Source organism: Pyrus communis, chromosome 6 (genome assembly GCF_963583255.1).
Source record: "Pyrus communis chromosome 6, drPyrComm1.1, whole genome shotgun sequence".
NCBI lineage: Eukaryota > Viridiplantae > Streptophyta > Magnoliopsida > Rosales > Rosaceae > Pyrus > Pyrus communis.
In genome coordinates this window covers 13,297,992-13,317,834 of record NC_084808.1, presented here as the reverse complement: position 1 = coordinate 13,317,834, position 19,843 = coordinate 13,297,992, and the positions used below count along the sequence as shown (strand labels likewise).

The following is a 19,843-nucleotide window of genomic DNA, read 5'->3' as shown; positions in this document are numbered from 1 at the left end:
TATTCAATTGAGGTAAATTCGATACAACTCTAGAAAGAGCGGATAGACAGAGTGTTGGAGAGAGAGAGGAGAGAGAGCAGTGAGGAGAAGAAAATGGGGGGAGGAATGGAAGCAAACAAGAACAAGTTCATAGAGGAGTGGGGATCCGTGAGAGAAAATCTCGAGTACAACTTCCGCTGGACTCGCCGCAACTTCGCCCTCGTTGGCATCTTCGGCATCGCCCTCCCTATCTTGGTTTACAAGGGCATCGTCAGAGACTTCGTAACCCCCTCTCTCTCCTTCTCTCTCTCAGTTATTTGTGTTTATTTATTTATTTGTTTAATTTTGGAAATTAATCCCGTGGATCCGTTTGGATTTTGCCTAATCGATCGCAATAGGGTTCGAAATATGTTGGTTTTTGATTCCTCAGTAGCTCGGTTTAGACTGTTTTCTATTTGATTTTATAACTTTCAGAAATTTTTTGACTTTTAAGATATCAATTTTCTCATAAGTTGAAACATTTAGGTTTTGACCCAAATTGTGTTTTGGGGAAAGAACAGATGTTTCTTCTTTATTTTTCGTCTGGCTTGGGGGTCGTAAAATTGGTGTAGAATCATCATTTGTGAAGTGTTTGAGCTAACAACCTCTGGCATTTTTAGGGGTTTTATCAAATTCCATCTTTTTTATAAAATTGAGTTCTGCATGAATAACCTTTTGTTGCAGGAGTTAAATGCAGACTGGGAAGCCTTTCTTTCGCTTTGAAATCGTAAGAAAATGCTAGGTTAGATGGGAAAATGGGTCTGAAATGTCCCTCGGTCGCTTATCCATATTTGGAGAGCTGCATTACTGTGGGGGTTTTAGAGCATTTGTTGGGTTGTGAATTCTGTTGGAGAAATTAAAGGGATTTTTCTCTGAGACTTTGTAAATGATTAACATAGATAGTAGAAGAGGTGTCGCTATGAGCGGAAATCTTTTTGTAGGAACAAGGGTTTACGGGCCTTAATCAAATCTAATGTTACCTGCCTGAAATCTTCTTCTCCCTTATTAGTTTTTTCTTTTAGGGGGGAAAGGGAGATGAAGTTTATAGGTTTTAAGTTAGTTTTCTATTTGAGTCTTGTTTTGCATTGTTTTTCTTTTTCTTGTTTGTTGCTGCTGTATATTAGAAGGTATGGTCGCAGTATGGAAGCTCTTGCGTAGCAAGTCGTCCTTCTGCATCAGCGGTGTCGTGAAATGTATTTCTGTTATTTTTTTCATTGTTTGAACTTGTTTGTCGGCAATCAGTTGCCAAATTACCGGATATCTTTTTTGTTGTAAGTCCTTTCCTTTGTCCAATTTTGTTCCTCCCCCAGCCTAGTGATTTATATTCTCGTTGCATACAATATCTCACTGTATATTCATTGTTGGACACTTCTGTATTTCCATGTTCACAGTTTTCAGTTGTACTTATTTCAGAGATGAACACTTGTAAGGGTAAAGGCTTCAAAGTAGTCGGATTTTTCAAAAACTTCGGATATTGAAAGTTAATAGTAATATTGAAAGGCTTATTGTTTTGAAAGATAGGTTTAATATTAAGAATCAAGTACTTTTACCCTTGTTCTTTTATACTACTACAAAAACTTTGATTACGTACTAGTCAGTATATTTATCCCTAGTATTTTGCATGGTTGATTAAACATTTATAATGCATCTCTATCTTTTTGGTTGATTACTTGTTTGAGTGAGTGCCCACACTATCACCGCAGAAACAATTTCGACATTCCAGTCTTTGCTTTCAACTGATTGGCTAACATTTGAGTTTTCTATGATGACAGCACATGCAAGATGAGGATGCAGGCAGACCATACAGGAAGTTTCTATGAGTAATCAGAGAATGTTTGACAATAATTGTGGGACTAGTCATAGAATGTACCCTACTGAACCGCAAGTATCCCTCTCCTGGTAGAGGGTGTTTCCTTTTCTTTGTTGATCTATGGAACGTAATGTTAAGAGGTATGCATTGCGTTTGGATTGTATTTGTCTCTTAAGAATGCTGCACAATCAATGGTAAACTTCTGCCTTTTGTAATATTTCCTCCAGTTCGTTTCCTCTCATTTATTCGGTTTATCTGAATAAGAGATGCGATCATGTTCCTTGAGAAACGGAGGCATAGGCATTGGATTGACACCCTCTGTCATGTCGAAGTATATACATTTGACTGTACAAACTTAGACGATTGATCTGTAGACATCGAAATTTCAGTAAAATAAATGTTAACCAACGTATTAAAATTACAACATTTATTTACTTCACCTACAACCTCACACACTTACTTCACCCACAACATCCACTTACTTCACCTACAACCTCACACACTTACTTCACCCACAACATCCACTTACTTAACCGACAACCTCCACTTACTTCACCTAAAACCTCCACTCACTTCACCAAAAAAATGAATGGTGGTGATTCATTCTCAAAACCTATAAATAGGCTTCTCCATCAAGAGGAATATCATCAAGGAATTCACAAATACATTTCTCTACTCCCAAATTGGAAGAGAATTCCCCAAATCCTTGAAGCTTTGAAACTCCAAAGCTCTCAAGCATCCAAATTCCCAAGAATTCCGAAGGATCAAGAAAGCACTCTTCGTTCTTCGTCAAATCCTTCTTCAAGATCAAGCCCCAACGGCCCTTGAAGAACTCCCACCAACTCAAGATCAAGCCCCGACGGTCCCTTGAAGAAAGTGTTCATCATTCATCATCCGTTCATCCTAAGATCAAGCCCCAACGGCATTTTAGATCAACAACCTCAACAAACCTATACACCCATTCTTCAAGATCAAGCCCAATGCCCCTTGAAGATCCGTTCAACAACTGTTCATCCAAGATCAAGCCCCGACAGCCCTTGGATCAACAAACAAATCCACACATCTATTCTTCAAGATCAAGCCTAAAAGCCCTTGAAGAAAACCAACTGTTTATTCAAGATCAAGCCTCGACGACCCTTGAAGAAAACCAACCGTTCTTCAAGATCAAGCCCAAAAGCCCTTGAAGATCCACTCATCCATCAACATTCAAGATCAAGCCCCGAAGACCCTTGAAGAAACTTACAACTGCTCATCCAAGATCAAGCCTCGACGGCCCTTGGATCAACAAATCTACATCTTACGGAGATAGAATCAGAGGACCAAATTTAAAAGAGATCGTAACCCCAAAAATCATTAAACACAAAAATATTATTTTGTACACGTATTCTTGTTCCTCGTCGTCAGGAATTTTTCGTGTTCACAAATTTGGCACGCCCAGTGGGACAATCTCTACCTCTCATCTCTTTCTCCGTTCAAGAAAACCAAAGCACACCTCCAAAATCAATGGCATCAAGCAAGGGACAAGTCATTCTTGCAACCACCAAGGGAAGAAGCATGAGCACTTCCGCCACGAATAGAGCATCCATTGGTGCCACAACCACTCCTCAACATGCTACTGCAAAGTTGATACCGCTAAGCAAGCAAAAGCAGCACCAAAGGCGCGAGTCGGTCATCAACCTGACCATGCTGGGGGCACCAAAGCATGCTATTGAGGCGCACAAGATGACACCCTAAAATGGCCAATGGGGTTCTTCATCAGCACTATGGATGTCTGAAGGAAAGTCGTGTCTATTGGTTGCACAAGTCATGACCATCGGCGTCACCTCTGTTGAAGAACAACTTGCTCAAATGAGCGAAGTAATTGCAAAGCTCACACGGACTGTGGAAGAGAAGGACTTGCAGATTGCCGCACTTGTCAACCGACTAGATGCGCAGCTCGACGTGAAAGTCGACCCAAATGTTGGTCCATTAAAGAAAGAAATCGACGAAGAAGAAGAGCCTCTAGTGGAGAAAGTCGAAGAGAAGCTGAAGCTAGACCAAGCAACGGCGTTCATGAGATCTCTCTCTATCTAGCAATTACAGGAGATGATTGCAAGCACTATCAAGACACAGTACGAAGGAAGTTCACATGACTCTGTATTGTACTCAAAACCCTACTCCAAGAAGATTGATGCTTTGAAGATGCCAAGAGGTTATCAGCCCCCAAAATTCATGCAGTTCGATGGAAAAGGCAACCCGAAGCAGCATGTCGCCCATTTCATTGAAACTTGCAACAATGCTGGGACAGAGGGAGACTACCTCGTCAAACAGTTCGTGCGTTCGCTGAAAAGTAACGCTTTTGACTGGTACACTGACCTCGAACCTGAGTCTATCAACAGTTGGGACCAGCTAGAAAGGGAATTCCTCAATCGTTTCTACAGCACTCGTCGTACTATAAGCATGCTAGAGCTGACCAGTACGAAACGGTGGAATGATGAACCTGTCATCGACTACATCAATAGATGGCGTTCATTAAGCCTAGATTGCAAAGATCGGCTTTCTGAAACCTCCGCCATTGAGATGTGCGTTCAAGGCATGCAGTGGGGACTACACTACATCCTTCAAGGCATCAAACCACGAACATTTGAGGAGTTAGCCATCCGCGCCCATGATATGGAGTTAAGCATCACCCGTCATGGGAAGAAAGAACAGATCGCCGACTACAAGAATGACAAAGTTTTGGGGCCAAAGGTGGATAAGGCTGCGTGGAAACCCACCAAGGAAGCAATGACGGTCAACACAACTCCAGTCAAAATCCATACACGAGGCAAGGCGATTCAAACCGAAGCTTTTCGTGATCAAGAGATACGTAGACGCACTTTGAAGGAGCTTGAGGAGAAGACTTATCCATTCCCCGACTCTGACGTGGTTGCCATGTTGAAAGACTTGCTTGACAAAAAGGTGATCGACCTACCTGAGTGCAAACGGCCGGAAGATATGAACCGTACTGACAGTCCAAGGTACTGTAAATTCCACCGCTTCATTGGTCATCCGACGGAAAAGTGCTTTGTGCTAAAAGATCTCATCATGAGGTTGGCTCAGAAAGAGATCATCGAGCTAGATCTTAATGATGTGGTGAAGTCAAACTATACCACCGTCACTTCTGGCTCTTTGAACTCAAAATCTTCACCTTAACCGCTGGGGGCATGCTCCAAAACCATGTCAGTCAAGTCAAGTGAAGTTGAAGGATGGACTTATGTCACTCCAAAGAAAATGCACAAGAAACATAGGTCTCCTCCACAAGTTCACCAATCGGAAAGGGGGCAAAGCAGCTACCGTCAACCTTAAAAGCTACATGAAAATGTTGAGGATGATGAAATTATGACACAAAGATCGTCCGTTGCCATCACGATGCGCGATTTCTTCCCCAAAGACTTCTTCAATCACTCAGTCAAGATTCCTTGCTATGAAGATTGCAAGGAATGCCTCTCTAAGATCGTTTGACAAATTCAAAAAGCTCCTCGTTCGCACGAGCCTAAAAGGTGAGAACAAACGCTCCTTGCCTGCATGAGCTGAAACTGCAAACGGCACCAAAAGCTCATTGTCTGCACGAGTTGAAACTGCAACAACAACCAAAGCTCCTCGTTCGCACGAGCCTAAAAGGTGACAACCAAACGCTCTTGGCCCGCAAGAGCATAAACTGTGTACGGTAAAATCATTATCAAAATCACCAAAAAAAAAAAAAAAAAGGAAATAACACATCTTGGTGATATATATGTTTTATCTATATTTAGCACAATACACTGAATAAAATAAAGCATGTCCATTGATCTCCGAGAAATTACAAGTGCGTACAAAAAAAAAAAAAAAGATGGAGCTTTCACAAAGGTTGTTCACGTGAAGCCCCACTACTTGGCAAAACTCCAGGAGCGGGAGGCATCGAAGATAAATCATTCGATACCTCAATACTTGGTGGAACGCTAGATGACGCAGGAAAAAGGTGCCTCTGGAAGAAAGCCGCAAGCCTTTGACGGTCACTTTGAATTCGACCTTCAGATTCTTACAGCTGATCAAGCTTCCTCTTCATGTTCGTCGAATAATTATTTGCAAGCACGTAAGAGGGCCACTAGAAGATAAGAAAGACGGGCACCATACATTACCCTGACGCGGCGCACCCGTATCACTGCTGAGACTCAAATCTAAGCAAATGTTAGATGGGTTAGCCATTTTCAAAGGTGTTAAAAGAGAAGGGTTGGATGAAGTAAAATCTCAAAGGGCCCGTTAAAACAAAATACACCGGAGACGATTTTCACGAATGGGCAATCTTCAAAGTGTGTGTGCATGTTGGAGGTGATCGATACCTCTATAGAAGGAGAGGCGACACAACCACCGATTCAAAAAAAAAAATTAAAGAAACACCACTCTTCAAATCTTAAAAGCCGGATTTTCCTGCGTAAAGTTCGGCAACACTCTTCAGACACAATCTCGGCTTTTCAGATAACACGTGCAACTTTGTCAAAGATCTCTGACAAAGTTGAAAACGCGTGGAGGTCATTATCCCAACTGTAAGAGGACCGTTATGGGATACGAAGGATGGGTGCCATATGTTGTCTTCAGCAGGCATGTCAACATCTTCCCCAGCATTCAAATCAAAATGACGATCAGACGGGCAAGCCATTTACAGAAATGAGGAAGGAAAAAAAGGTCAGGTAAATCAAAATCTCAGAAATACAAAAAGGGTAGCTTCTACATGCAGTAACTCTTAAATTTGCTTTTGAAACACAATTGTTGCCTTTATAAAAAAAAAAAGGGCAGCATGGCTGTTTATTCATAAATTGAAGAGGCATTTGCTCAAAAAATCGAAGAAGCGTTTGTTCAGAAATCAAAGAGGTAACACCCTCCGAACCTCAAAAGCTGGGCCGCTTATTCAAGAATCGAAGAGTCATCACTCTTTGAATTTCAAAAAGCCGGATTTGCTGGATCAAAACTTGTCAGTACCTTTCACATGTAACCTCAACTTTGCAGACATTACAAGCAACTTTGTCAAAGATTTCTGACAAAGTTGAGAACGCGTGAATCTTACTATTTCAATTACCCAACAGTTGTCGACAATGGTAAAGGAACAGTACCACCACTTGCTATTGGGAAATCCCTATATATGTCGACCTTCATCTTTTATGGCAAGGCAGACCTGCAAAAAAAAAAAAAAAATGCCCAACTCTTCCTCACCTTTGAGGGCGCACTCTCAGCAAAGCCTCTCGAAATACTCAATTTTCTTCGTCCCCAAAGAAGATACCAAATGCCTGAAGTACAGATGAGGCAGGAGGAAACGGTAGATCGAAGCATGTGGAGACAAACACAACAAATATATGTGCTGATTCATTCGCTGCTTCTTCAAAAGCAAAAGTATCTCAAATCATCAAGGGCGAAAGCAAAGGTATTTCATATCATGCTTTTTCCTGTCTTTTCTTTTGCCGTTGTTCTTACCTGCAGGATAAGGGAAAAGTGAGTAATCAGTCGGAACCTGAAATCAAATTTCTGACCTGGAATTGATTGTCTGGAACCTTTGCCTGGTTGCTTACCTTGCATTGCTCTCAAGTACTCATCGTCACTGAGCAGTAATGTTCTGAAGCACCATTTAAATGCAAAGGTTGCATTCAACTCTTGCATCAAGAATAAATATGGCAAAAGATTGAAGCATAAGGATCAATGAGGAGCTGGAACAAACTGCTGGAGCACGACGCCTTCCCCTGCAGCACTATCCAGACAGAAGAGTTTAAGTCAAATCCAAGCTCGACGTCATTGTTCTAATCAAAGAGCTCGAGAAGCCTCAACAACCTTCCGCTGGCGCCGTCACCAAAGAGCAAAGCCTCGCCGCGCGACGCCGTTAAATCGTCAACACTTCTTCAAAAAGCAAAAGTATCTCATATCATGCTTTCTCCATGTCCTTCCCTTTGTCCTTGTTTTTACTCGCAGGGTAAAGAGAAAGAGAGCAATCAGCTGGCACTTGGAGTCAGTCTTCCGATCTGGAACCGACTACCTGGAATCTATTCCCTGGTTGCTTACCTAGCGTTGCTCTCGAGTAGTCATCTTCAACGGTTGATACACTTCCAGAGAAGGGACCACATCTGCTTGGAGAACAACTAAGACGAGTGACAATGAAACATCAATCTTGTGGATCGTCAGCAAACGCAACAACTGCATATGCTGAGTCATCCTCTAACCCTCTTCAAATATGAATTGGAAAGATTGAACAAAGAAACAGGTCATCACCTCTACCTCGTGCTTGCCTGCCATGTGTCTGAATCCTGAAACCGCTCATGGTCATATTTTCACTCAAGATCAAGCCTCGATGGCCCTTGAAGAAATCACAAGTCCGATTCAAAATCAAGTGTTCACCACTCTTGAATCAAATTCAACTTCAGATAAAAGGAGTAAGTTTAGACCTTCGGGGGAGACCAAAAGAATCCTCCAGCCTAATTCAAGATTAAGCCTGTGGAAAATCAAAGATTGGAGGAAACCAGAAAATCTTCCAGTCAAACTCAAGATCAAGCCTCGATGACCCTTGAAGAAATTTCCAGCCCAATTCAAGATCAAGCCTCGACGGCCTTGGGTTGACATCTACATTAAGGGACTTCAAAACGCATATTCTACACGTGACAAGAACATGTCTACGACGCGCCTTGAAGTGGGGGCATTTGTAGACATCGAAATTTCAGTAAAATAAATGTTAACCAATGTATTAAAATTACAACATTTATTTACTTCACCTACAACCTCACACACTTACTTCACCCACAACATCCATTTACTTCACCAACTTCACACACTTACTTCACCCACACCATCCACTTACTTCACCTACAACCTCACACACTTACTTCACCCACAACATCCACTTACTTCACCTACAACCTCCACTTACTTCACCAACCTCACACACTTACTTCACCTACAGCCTCCACTCACTTCACCAAAAAAATGAATGGTGGTGATTCATTCTCAAAACCTATAAATAGGCTTCTCCATCAAGAGGAATATCATCAAGGAATTCACAAATACATTTCTCTACTCCCAAATTGGAAGAGAATTCCCCAAATCCTTGAAGCTTTGAAACTCCAAAGCTCTCAAGCATCCAAATTCCTAAGAATTCCGAAGGATCAAGAAAGCACTCTTCGTTCTTCGTCAAATCCTCCTTCAAGATCAAGCCCCAACAGCCTTTGAAGAACTCCCACCAACTCAAGATCAAGCCCCGACGGCCCCTTGAAGAAAGTGTTCATCATTCATCATCCGTTCATCCTAAGATCAAGCCCCAACGGCCCTTTGGATCAACAACCTTAACAAACTCATACACCCATTCTTTAAGATCAAGCCCAACGCCCCTTGAAGATCCGTTCAACAACTGTTCATCCAAGATCAAGCCCCGACGGCCCTTGGATCAACAAACAAATCCACACATCTATTCTTCAAAATCAAGCCCAAAAGCCCTTAAAGAAAACCAACTGTTCATTCAAGATCAAGCCTCGACGGCCCTTGAAGAAAACCAACTGTTCTTCAAGATCAAGCCCAAAAGCCATTGAAGATTCGCTCATCCATCAACATTCAAGGTCAAGCCCCGAAGGCCCTTGAAGAAACTTACAACTTTTCATCCAAGATCAAGCCTCGGCGGCCCTTGGATCAACAAATCTACATTTTACGGAGATAGAATCAGATGACCAAATTTAAGAGAGATTGTAACCCCAAAAATCATTAAACACAAAAATATTATTTTGTACACGTATTCTTGTTCCTCGTCGTCAGGAATTTTTCGTGTTCACATGATCATGTAGTTTCTGAATGTATGGTTCAATTCAATCTGTGAATATAAGGCGGAATTTTTTCTCTGTGACCATAACACCGCCAAGCTTCTGGTAGCACTGTTACATTACAACCATGGCGTCGATTGAAAGAACAACTTAGAAAAGTCCCCACTTGATCAAAAGCAAATAGTAAGACACTCTTCGATGTGTAGTTCAAATCCTGATTAATAGCTTCCTGGCATGGAAGTAAACGCATGAACTTCTTCAGCTTGCCATCGCGTAAGAATTGTAGGACATAACCGTGCCAAACACAAACGGTGCCTCTTCCGATTCCTCTTTCCTTTCTGCGAACGACACTCATAACTGAAGCCTGAAACCAGACACTTGAATCCCCATACATATCGTTAAAACAGCAAGGTTGGCACGGTACTTTACAGACCATGCAGAGTAATTTTGAACCAATTCCAGCCCATCAAGCTCTGCAGCGGGGGCAGTTATGTGGCTTGTGATTACAAAATGCAGATGGCCTCGAGGCTCCCGAAGATAACACAGACACGTCAAACTCCGGGAAGGTTTGTGTCCATATCGAAGTAAAGGGAATTGCGGTATGACCGTGTCAGTTGATGCTGAAGTGTAGTTTCGGGTGGTAAAGTATTGGAGATGGGTTCCAAGCGTTGATTTGGGACTCGAAAGTACATCCTGATCCTGTTGCTTCTTCTTCCATACACAAAAATATTTTGAAGTGTGGTGAATGCGACGGATCAAAAGCCCAATGTATAGCTAGTAAGCCGCAGATTTCACGAATCTGGTCGGGGAGAGAAACGGTCTTGAACTGCTTGGTGGTGGGGGAGAGAAACATCTTTTATACAAATTAATGAAGGTGTTATTTTTGTAGGGTTTGGCGTTACGCAATACATAAAATTAAGCCAAAATTAGTCTCACAAATTGACCATGGAGATAGTACTACTCAACAACATTAGGAGGGGCTCAAACATGTGCATAGCCAATGATCTATTACAGGATGTAGAATGGTTGAGGTTAGGGATACTGTCCCTTATGCTTGAAGCTCTAGGGTGCTTTTGTTGCACTGAACTGTCTCGGACTGGACTTGAAGTTTTAGAATGCTTTTGAAGATGAAGGTGAATGTAAGACCCTAATTTTCACCTTACCAGAACAGTGAACAATCGAGCCACTTCGCAAGTACTAACTAGGTGTGGGGATAGAACCATACATCTCTTATGGGGTGATGACCTAATCCGTGGTTCCCGACATGATCTTACTTATTCGCTCAGCTAAGGAAATGATGTCACTCTAGGTGGAATGGACTGACGGCTGTTAGTTATACCAACTTCTCCCACGCAAACAGGAGACTGTCATGTCCGATCGATGCATTACTTACTCGGCAACATGGGATGTTCGTTCAGGCTGACTGGCATGGCAGATATGTCTACCCAGGCCACGCAGAGGACAGGCCTTACTATTCTAACTAACAACATGTCTGAATGGAGGGGTTCTGCTGCCAACTCCCACTCAAGCTATCTACTCAGAGCAACATCATGGAGTTTAGATTGACTCTTCTCAGCCTATAAATAGACAAACCGACTTCTCTCAAGGGGTTAGACACTCTAAGCCCTAAAACACTATTTCTACCCATACTTAGACACAATCTGACTTGACCATCGGAGTGCCTACGCCGGGAACCACCAAACTCGGACGCTCGGCTTAGAGGTCCTTGCTTGTCTTTAATCTGTGCAGGTTGGAACCACTGTGGTTGTCCAAAAAATGCTCTAACGTCAAATTTTGTGGAATAAAGAATGGGCGTCAGGACTACAGCGATGGATTTCGACGAGAAGTAGGCTACTGGTTGGTATTAGGGGAAGAGGTGCTTCGGTTAGAAGAGCCGATGGAGATACGAAGAAACATAATGTTATTATCGACCGAGAGAGAAACGAATGACCTCTTTGTTCTCTGGCCCCTTTTTGAGGTGTTTTAATCCAATCCATTTGGGACAAAAAAATTAATATAAAAACAGATTACTTGGCACAAGGATATTTTAGTAATCACATTAGTTTTCATTCTAATTCATGTGAATGAGTACACAATTCATATGGATCAATATCTTTCGTACTATGATTCCAGAAATTTTTAGTAAACAACTTCAATAAGAATTTCATTATGATTCCACATTATTCCAATTCTTCCTCAATTCCTTTCCCTTCATTTTGGTTATGAATTAGTAAACGAGCCATTAATGAAAAAAAAACCAAAACAGTTCTTTAAAAATTGTTTCGTGGAACGTTTTCATTAGTTTTAAAACACACCACACCACACCAAATTATTATTATTAATTTGTTGTGGCTTATTTTAATTTGACAAGGGAGAGAGGGGGCACGACAGAGAGATAGAGTAGAGAGAGATGTGTTTGTAGGGTTGTGCGTTATTCTCCCTATGCAATGCCTTTATTTATAGTAATAAGGGAGGGAAAAATCCTTCTCCTCCAAGGAATACAAGTCCTAATATGGAAGAATAACTAGTATCACATCTAATCTAGGATTTACACAATCACACATAAATACAATGTTTATAACATTCCCACAGACTCTAGGAACAAGCTAGTCTCAAAGTAAAGTAGGAACTTCCATATAGAACTAAGTCTCACAATAAACCCAATGGCTATGGTAAAACCCAAGTAGGGACAAAATCCATTGTCTAAGGAAAAATGCGTGAGAAATGCAAAGTCAAATGAAACGTCTACGAGACGTCATTAGGGATGTGATCAGCCCAAGGTGGGTGCCTCGTCAAAACCTCATTAGGTAGCAAAAACCCAAAGGGAAAAATGCTCCTAATCGTAGGGAAAAAGAGTACATTAAGATCAAGAAAGTATACTTCAGGATACTCCCCCTGAGGGAAGTCCGTCGTATATTTGGAGCTGGAATATGTGATCTTGTCACTTGCGCTAGATTTGTGAAAGCATCTGGCATGCTCTGAGCTACACTCTGAAGTTCTAATATGCGCTACACTTTAGTTTCAGACTGAGCGGTGCGAGGATCTAAATGAGACAAAGTGGGAATCGTCCATAATAATTTACGTCGTTCCTTAAGATCGGTGATGTTTTTATCTCCCCTAACGACGGGAAGACCGTCTCATAGAAATGACCATCCTTGAAACAAGCGGTAAACAAATCACTTGTCAAAGGTTCTAAGTATCGAATAATTGAAGGAGAATCATATCCGATATAGATTTCCATCATTCGCTGAGACCTCATTTTTGTACATAAAGGCTGCGAAATCTGCACATAGACTACACAACCAAAAACGCGGAGATGCAATATGTCGGGTTTGTATTCGGTAACCAATTAAAGGGTGCTATATGGTTAGGTCGTAACAGGCCTCAGGCAGACCAACATGGCTACGTGCAATATTGGATAGCCCGAAGCAACGATCGGGAGCTTAGTGCGTATGACCAACGATCGAGCAATCATTTGTAAGCACTTAATAAATGCCTCTGCCAGGCCATTTTAGACGTGAATATGGGGTACTCGATGTTCAAATTCAAACCTAACCGACATGTAATTGTCCTAAAAAGTTTTAGATGTGTCTTCTTCAGCATTATCCAATCGAATAGATTTGATCAGATAATCAGGGTTGTGAGCCTTGAGCTTGATAACCTGAGCCAACAGTTTGAAGAATGCAGCGTTCCTTGTCGACAACAAGCACACGTGTGATTCCTTGTGGACAACAAGCACACGTGTGACCAATGTGTAGAAGCGTCAACCAAAACCATAAAATATCTAAATGGTCTGCAGGGAAGGTGAATCGGTCCACAAATGTCCCCTTGAATCCTTTGTAGAAAAATAGGAGGATTCGAACGAATCTTGTCATAAGAAGACTTATTAATAAACTTTTCCATGGAGTAGGTTTGACATGCAATTCCTTGAATCGAACCGAAACTTCGGGTGAGTGGATGCCAATGTGAAGATTTGAGGATACGGTGCATCGTTGTTCATCTAGGGTATTCTAAATGATCATGCCAAGTGTAATTTCATTCGCGGTCCCAAAGGTAAAGCCGGCCACATAGTATACACTTCATCTTCTCTAGAATATGCTTTTGGCCCATATTCGTAGGAAGTGATGCGTAGAAATTCAACTCCATTTTCTACATAAGTTTCAGCGTGGTAATTATTATCTCTAATGTCCTTGAAATTCAACAACATTCTTCTAGAACGTGGAGAAAAAAGTGTCTCGTCGATGGTCAAGAATTGTACCAATGGACAACATTATACGTGTCTTACTGTATCTTTCGATCAAGTTAGATGGGCTTGAGAGGGTTGTCAGAGTTGTAATCTCATGAACAAAGTTAGTAAAATAGATGCGTTCACGTAAAACGGTGTGTGTGGTTGCACTATTTGCCAGACAACTAACTTTTCCACTAGTCATACCTAGAAATAAAAATTAATTTGAATGGGTCACATGCATAAAAGTTCTAAAAACAAATATCCATTCAAAATAATTTAAGTATCCAAGGATGTTAATTAAAAAAACTTAATATCCAAAAACAAATCACCAACAAATAATCTAAACATAAAGGAAAATTGTTCAAACTTAAACCAAAAAACAAGGGGGCATTCTGCCACTAGGTGGAATTCGGCCCAATTATTCTAAAATGCAACTAAAAATAGTTCATATCTAAGAGTCTAATCTTCCATAGGGGTAATAGCCTCTTGGAAGTCAGAAACCTCAATCTTGGTACTCTCCGGTTTATCCACTTGCACAAAGTGTGATTTAAACTTCGTACGACGAGAATGATATTCAGCTACGACCTTCTGGGGAGCATGGCAAACAAATGACCATTAGTCATTTGAACCATAGCGGTAACACATGTCCGCATCCATGGTGTCAGGTGCTTTGCCCTTATTCTTGAAGTTTGAGGCCCTGTGAGGGAGGTTAGGGTGCTTCTGGGCTCGGTTTCCTCCTTTAGATGGGTCTTAGCTCTGTTAACCTTGATGGGACGGCTTTTGGCCATTTTTACCACGCCTGTGTTAGCGTCTTAGGTGTTGGTTTATGCTATAATGTGCTTCAGGCACAAGAATCGCCCTAGTAGGTCGAGCTTGATGATTTTTCATCAACAACTGATTCTAATTTTCAGTGAGAAGTAAAACAGAGATCAAATCCGAAAACTTAGTGAACTTATGAGTCCTATATTGTTGCTGTAGGACAATATTGGTAGCAAAGAAGGTCAAATAGATATTCTTTAGGAGATCATCTTTGATCAAGTTCTCATTACAGAACTTTAGAAGTGATCGAATTCGACAAACTTTATAATTATATTTATTCACAGACTTAAAGTCTTGGAAGTACAGATGCTTCCAGTCATGTATTGCTTTAGGCAAGAAGATGTCCTTTTGGTGATCAAAACGATCAACCAAAGCGACCCAAAGTGCTCGTGGATCTTCCTCAACAAGGTACTCAGTTTGCAGTGCATCATGAATGTGTATTCGGATGAAGATCATGGCAGTGGCTTTCTTAGCTTTGCCAACCGTGTTGTCCATCTCATCTTCAATGGTGGGATGCAAATTCTTTGCAATGCGGTGGAGTTTCACATCTTGGACCCACTTGAGGTAGTTTCTTCCCGAGACCTCTAAAGCAATGAAGTCAGTTTGTTCAAATTCGATATGTCCTTATCACAAAATAAATAGGCAAGAATGTGGTTAGTGTAATGGAGAAAAAATCAATCCATTCACATAGGAGTAGAACATTCAGGTTCTGATAGACATTTATTTGTTTAAAGTTTCATGAAAAAACTTCGGGTTTTCATGGGTGATGTTTTCAATGAAAACTTTAGGTTTTCAAACAAGGCATATTTCTAGAAACTTTGGGTTTCGAAAGAATTATGAACTTCATGTTCTTATGTTCTTGCAAACAAACACAAATATATATACAAAAATATGCAATAAGAAAATATGCAAATAAATCTTCAGGTCTAGAATTATAATTGAAGTAATTATTTGGACTATGGGCCAAAATTAAAGTGTGGGTAAAAAACTATAAAACCCCAATTGTGTAAAAAAAAAAAGAATAACCAATTAAGCTCGGGGCTAAAAAACATGGACCAAAGCCCATGGGTGGGCTAAGTGAACTGAGATTGTGCGACCCAGGCCCAAAAAAATAAGTTGTAATAGGTTGACCAGGCCAAGGGGTTGCAGGCCCAATAGCAGCAAACAGGTTGCAAAAAAGCTGGGCCAAAAAACATAAGCCCAGAAAGGGCACTGATCAGGTGCGGCGCGGTGCGATGCATCAATACTCCAACTGCAGGCTAGGATCGAGTGCATGCGAGGACACAGATACACTAGCGTAGGGTTGGGATCCTGTGCAACGCGAGCGTAAGGGGGACACCAAAGCCCACTTGGGTTGGTGTCAGTCGTGGGCTGGGCTTGGGCAAGAAGCCCATGTGCACAAAAGTGGGTTGCACACGTAGGCCTAGATGGCCATGGCCCAAATAAGGGCACCAATCTTGTGCAACGCATACACGGATGCACCAGCACATAGGCTGGGATCCAGTGCAGTGGGAACACTGTGGCCAATAGGTCGGTGTTGGGTCGAGTGTAGCTCCAAAACCCAAAAGGCTGGTGCTAGTCGAGAACAAGCCAAGCCCAAGTGGGCTTTGGTTTTTGATCCAGACACCCTAACGCAAGCTGGATGAAATCGCCGGAGAAGAAAATTGGTGCCACTGCTTCAGGCGGTCGTATCGTGGTACCAAAATCACGGCGAAGGCTGTTGGTTCAATGACAACCCATAATTTTGTAAAATCTTAGAAATTTTCGATTGGAATTTCAATGAAAAAACATTGAATTTCAGTTAAGGACTTGTCAGTGATGACTTAAGGTCGTCAAGGAGTAGCCATGGTGGCTGGGCATGGTTACAGGCCACATGACGGTTCAAGAGAGGTGACGCCGTTTAGGCGTCAGGTTTTGAGTTTGGTCCTGGAGTTGTGGCTCCAGGGTTGGGTTTCTCAGCTCGGGGAAGGGAGCCTAGCGACATGGTTGGGTTTCCAACGAAACCCTTAAATTTTTTTTTTTTTTGTAATTTTTAATTCAATTCCATATTATAAAGTTAATTAAATTTCATGCATATTCATCATATAATTCAATGCATGGACATGTATTTAATGCAATTCATGGCAATATCAATTCACATAATTCGACAATTATGGATATCATGCATACACAATTTATGTAGAATCTAAAATTCGAAAAATGTAAAGTTGGGTCATGCATTATGGTGAATGTTTATGCTATCAAGGCTGCAAAAATATTGCGATAAAAACCGTTGTTTTGGAAAAACCTAATTGCGTGATGAAATTGATGAACTGGTTTGATGCAGAAAACTTCCACGTCAGATTCCTAAGCACAGTAGTAGGAGCGTGTTGATAACGTGTTGTGACTTATTTTAATCTGACAAGGGGGAGAGAGGCACGACAGAGAGATATGTGTTTGTAGGGTTATGTAGAGAATGTGTTATTCCCCCTACGTAGTACCTTTATTTATATTATAATAAGGGAGGGAAAAATCATTCTCCTCCAAGGAATACAAGTCCTAATAAGGAAGAATAACTAGTATCAAATCTAATATAGGATTTACACAATCACACTTAAATATAATGTTTATAACATAAACTTATTTTTTACTGTTGTCTTTTTTAGTCTCCAATTTGATCGTATCTATAAGGCGTCAAGCTTTACGTTGGCCATGGCTAATGCGTGTATCTATAGTTACCATACATGATAATATGCATATCCGAATTTACTATAGACGCTTAACCGCAATTCATAGTTACCATAATGGATTTTTTTCATGGTTAACATAAGTAGAAATGCTATAACAATGCACCAAATTATTATTATTCTCATTTGGTCATTGAAGTCACTAGTTTGTTCTTATCTGTAAGACGTGACGTCTATATTTTGTTCTTATCTGTAAGACGTAATGTCTCTATTTCTCTAATTTATTCTTATCCGTAAAACATTATGTCTTCAATTTGTTCTTGTCTGTAAGACGTGTCATGCCTTATATTAACCATGACAAATGCGCATATCTACAATTACCGTACACGATAATATGCATATCTGGATTTACTATAGACGCTTAACTGCAGTTCATAGTTTGCATCATGCATGGATTAACCATGGTTAACTTGAGTAGATATGCTGTAAGCGGAGGGCTAAAGTCACTATTGTCACCGGTAGAGTGTGTTGAGCAGTGACTTGTCATGCAAATTGTGCACTTACAAGAGTTGGCAAGTCACATTTGACAGGTGTCAACCCAACAAAAAGACTTTGACGAAGCTGAACCAGTCCACGCGCGTGAGAAATGGCACCGGAGGTCAAAAGCAGAGCAAGAGGGGGAGGAGGAAGAAGCGGCAAAGCCACAGATTCTGGTGCAGCAGCTGCCGTGGCCAGCGCAGTTGACCTCCTGCTAGAGATCCTGATGCGCCTCCCGGCAAGACCCCTTCACCGATTCAAGTGCGTATCTAAACAATGGTACTCTCTCATCTCTGACCCCCAATTTAGAATCGATTACGTCCAAAAGAACCCTAATGATCTTTTGGGTTTGCTGCTGATTATTCAAGGTCCATACTCTGAATTTTCGTTCATTTCCCTTAGAGGCTGTGGCCAAATTGTTAAAGACCCAAAATTTTTAAGCACCCCCAATCTCAAAATTCATCATTTCTGTAATGGGTTGATGTGTTTTTCCAAGCCTCACATGGATTCACCTCAGTTTACTTCTTATTATGTTTGTAATTCTGCTTCCGGGCACTCGAAAAGAATTCGGGTTCTTGAGAGCTCGACCAGAAAGAGATTGATGGCTGTTAATGTGGCTTTTGATCCTTCAAAGTCACCCTTCTACAATGTCGTTTTTGTTAGTGAAGAATCCGGGTCGGAACTGAACCATCTGATCAAAATTGATATATACTCATCCGAGACCGAGGCTTGGAGACCCAGCAGCAAGGGGCTGTACATTGTGCCTTATGATGTGGATTTTGACAATGGGGTTTACTGGAATGGGGCAATTTATTGGTATCATCAAATGAAAAACTCTTTGGCATATTTTGATTTGGATACCGGTTGCCTTGAAAGATTACGAATGCCAGTGCTTTCTCTGGGATCGTATCCCATGGTTTTCGACCATTTTGGAGAATCAGGTGGCCATCTGCATCTTGTTGGGATCTGCAGTCCAAGGACTACTCTGTTCACTGTGTTTGAAATGCAGCAGGATAGGTCCGGTTGGTTTGTGAAGTGTAATGGTGATTTGGATGCTGTAGCAGCTGCTTTCCCGAAGATGGTTACCCTTAAACCCAGTAACCCTTATGTGTTTTCTGCAGTGAGCCTTATTAGAGAAGAAAAAGAAGAGGAGCTGAGTATTGTGCTAACGATACCTGGGAGTGTGGTCAGATATGATGTCAAGCATAAGACATCAAGGAAGCTTTGTGATCTTCCAAAAGGCTGTATGTTCAATGACTTTACGGCTATACAGAGGAGGGTTAAGGCGCATCAATACATCGAGACCCTTGATTCCATCTGAAAGCTGTGCTTCTCTGGTATCTCCTCTTTCCACCTTATCTCTATATAAAGATGCTTTGGCAGTGTTTCTGTTTTATACATGTGACCGGGTTGTAAATTGGAAAATCAAAACTGTTGCAAAGAAGTTTAGCTGAAGTATATTGCTTTCTAATGAACTGAGATTAACTATGCTTGTTGCGTCTAATTTAAAGCCTTAAAAGCTTGAGCATATTTGTGACCATGTTGAAATGTTTAATAACTACGTGACCGAGGCTCACTGCTATTTCCCAACACCTGTAAAATAGATTTATGAATGGAATTAAATATGCAGTATTCATCGACCAAAGTATTTGGTTATTGGGGAAAACTCAATATACTTCTGATGTCGAATCATGATCGCGTGTTCCTTATAATAATAGATGCATAAGATTTGTTTCTTAGAAGTTCAACATTTTTCATCTATTGAATGAGTCTATCACCGCAGCTGCTCTGCCCTGTGGATTCACTAGGAACTTTCGTTCAAGTTCAGTATCTTGATCTGTCAATTTGTTGTTAATTTCTAGCAGATGCTCACTAGGTTTGTTGATTCAAAATTTGGATCCTCGTACGATAGAGTATCATAAATGCAGTTCTTTCTGGTGTTGCTGCTACTGCTATAAAGAAGCAGGAATTGGGTTAACAA

At 41.2% G+C, this 19,843-nt stretch overlaps 2 protein-coding genes across 2 annotated transcripts; both read left to right on the top strand.

Moving 5' to 3' along the window:
* On the top strand, nt 1-2,043 carry LOC137737539 (uncharacterized). The gene is made up of 2 exons (XM_068477054.1): nt 1-261; nt 1,791-2,043. Exons 1-2 carry the CDS (start codon nt 94-96, stop codon nt 1,836-1,838), a joined length of 216 nt encoding a protein of 71 aa, XP_068333155.1. The 5' UTR covers nt 1-93; the 3' UTR covers nt 1,839-2,043.
* A 15,839-nt stretch (nt 2,044-17,882) lies between these two features.
* On the top strand, nt 17,883-19,610 carry LOC137737701 (F-box protein At5g07610-like). The gene has a single exon (XM_068477246.1). It carries the CDS (start codon nt 17,972-17,974, stop codon nt 19,181-19,183), a length of 1,212 nt encoding a protein of 403 aa, XP_068333347.1. The 5' UTR covers nt 17,883-17,971; the 3' UTR covers nt 19,184-19,610.
* Nucleotides 19,611-19,843: the final 233 nt, after the last annotated feature.

Bases quoted from the DNA above. Each gene is read 5' to 3' on its own strand.
- LOC137737701 (XM_068477246.1), top strand. From the start codon at position 17,972: ATGGCACCGGAGGTCAAAAGCAGAGCAAGAGGGGGAGGAGGAAGAAGC.
- LOC137737539 (XM_068477054.1), top strand. From the start codon at position 94: ATGGGGGGAGGAATGGAAGCAAACAAGAACAAGTTCATAGAGGAGTGG. The intron at 262-1,790 runs GTAACCCCCTCT...CTATGATGACAG, and splicing joins AGGGCATCGTCAGAGACTTC to CACATGCAAGATGAGGATGC.